At 32.4% G+C, this 996-nt stretch overlaps 1 protein-coding gene across 1 annotated transcript; it reads right to left on the reverse strand.

Moving 5' to 3' along the window:
• Positions 1 to 600: 600 nt before the first annotated feature.
• LOC148939736 (uncharacterized) lies at positions 601 to 996 on the reverse strand. Its single transcript, XM_089106965.1, has one exon. It carries the CDS (start codon positions 994 to 996, stop codon positions 601 to 603), a length of 396 nt encoding a protein of 131 aa, XP_088963091.1.

Below are 996 nucleotides of genomic sequence, written 5' to 3' on the forward strand. Positions count from 1 at the left end.
CATCATGTAGATCTTCAGCATCAATACTTGCTCCGGCCTTTAATAATGCTGTCACAACATTAAGATTTCCCTCCTGAACTGTCACATGCAATATTGTCATATCTTCTTCATTACGAATATTTGTAATTAATTTCATATCAACTTGTGTAGAACACATACAATTAGTATCGTTAAATGTTTTTCCAATTGAATCCAATAGGTCATATACACCAGAATGAAAACAATAAAAAGGACGAGTTCCAAAGTTATTCTTTCTATTAAAGATAAGACCATGCTGTAACAAAACCTTAGCGATGTCCACGTAATCATAATCAGCTGCATAATGCAGAATTGTGTTTCCAAGATTATTTTGTACATTAATAGTTTCAATGTTGATTCTATAAGTTTGTTGTAGACCTCTGATCTTGAAATGATTAATAGTACTTTCAGGATCGTCACTCTCTATACCAATAAATAATTTGTTGATTGAACCTAGTAAATTTATACATGAACCGTTTGCAGAATCATCCATTTTGTTTTCAATATGTTCAAATGGGAATTTTCGTTGTTTGTTTTTAATATTAAAATATGCACCGTGTTTCATTAAAAGCTCAACCGCCTTCATATTAGTGTTTCAACAGCGAAGTGTAGTGGCGTATAATGGTTAACATCTAAAGCATTCGGATCTGCATAATTCTCTAATAGAAGCTTTATAATATCAATCCTACTAGATGAAACAGCGTGATGTAAAGCTGTCTTATGATTATTATCTCTAGCATTATCGTATACCGGTGCGCCCTGTTTATTGATATATTCTTGGATTATTTGTTTACTATTTACATCGCCGAAATTAAAAAAGACGTGAACTGAATCTAAAAGCTGATCAATATCATGATCATTTGAAAGTTCTTTGGGTGTCCGACCTTCCTCATTCCTAGAATTATATATAGGTCCATTTTCTAAAAGTATATGAACAATGTCAGGATTACCTTCTATGGCTGCAACATCTATTGGCAT

This window comes from Artemia sp. Qi Xiang Cuo, chromosome 21, assembly GCF_049724085.1.
Source record: "Artemia sp. Qi Xiang Cuo chromosome 21, ASM4972408v1, whole genome shotgun sequence".
NCBI classification, from domain to species: domain Eukaryota; kingdom Metazoa; phylum Arthropoda; class Branchiopoda; order Anostraca; family Artemiidae; genus Artemia; species Artemia sp. Qi Xiang Cuo.

Bases quoted from the DNA above. Each gene is read 5' to 3' on its own strand.
- LOC148939736 (XM_089106965.1), bottom strand. From the start codon at position 996: ATGCCAATAGATGTTGCAGCCATAGAAGGTAATCCTGACATTGTTCAT.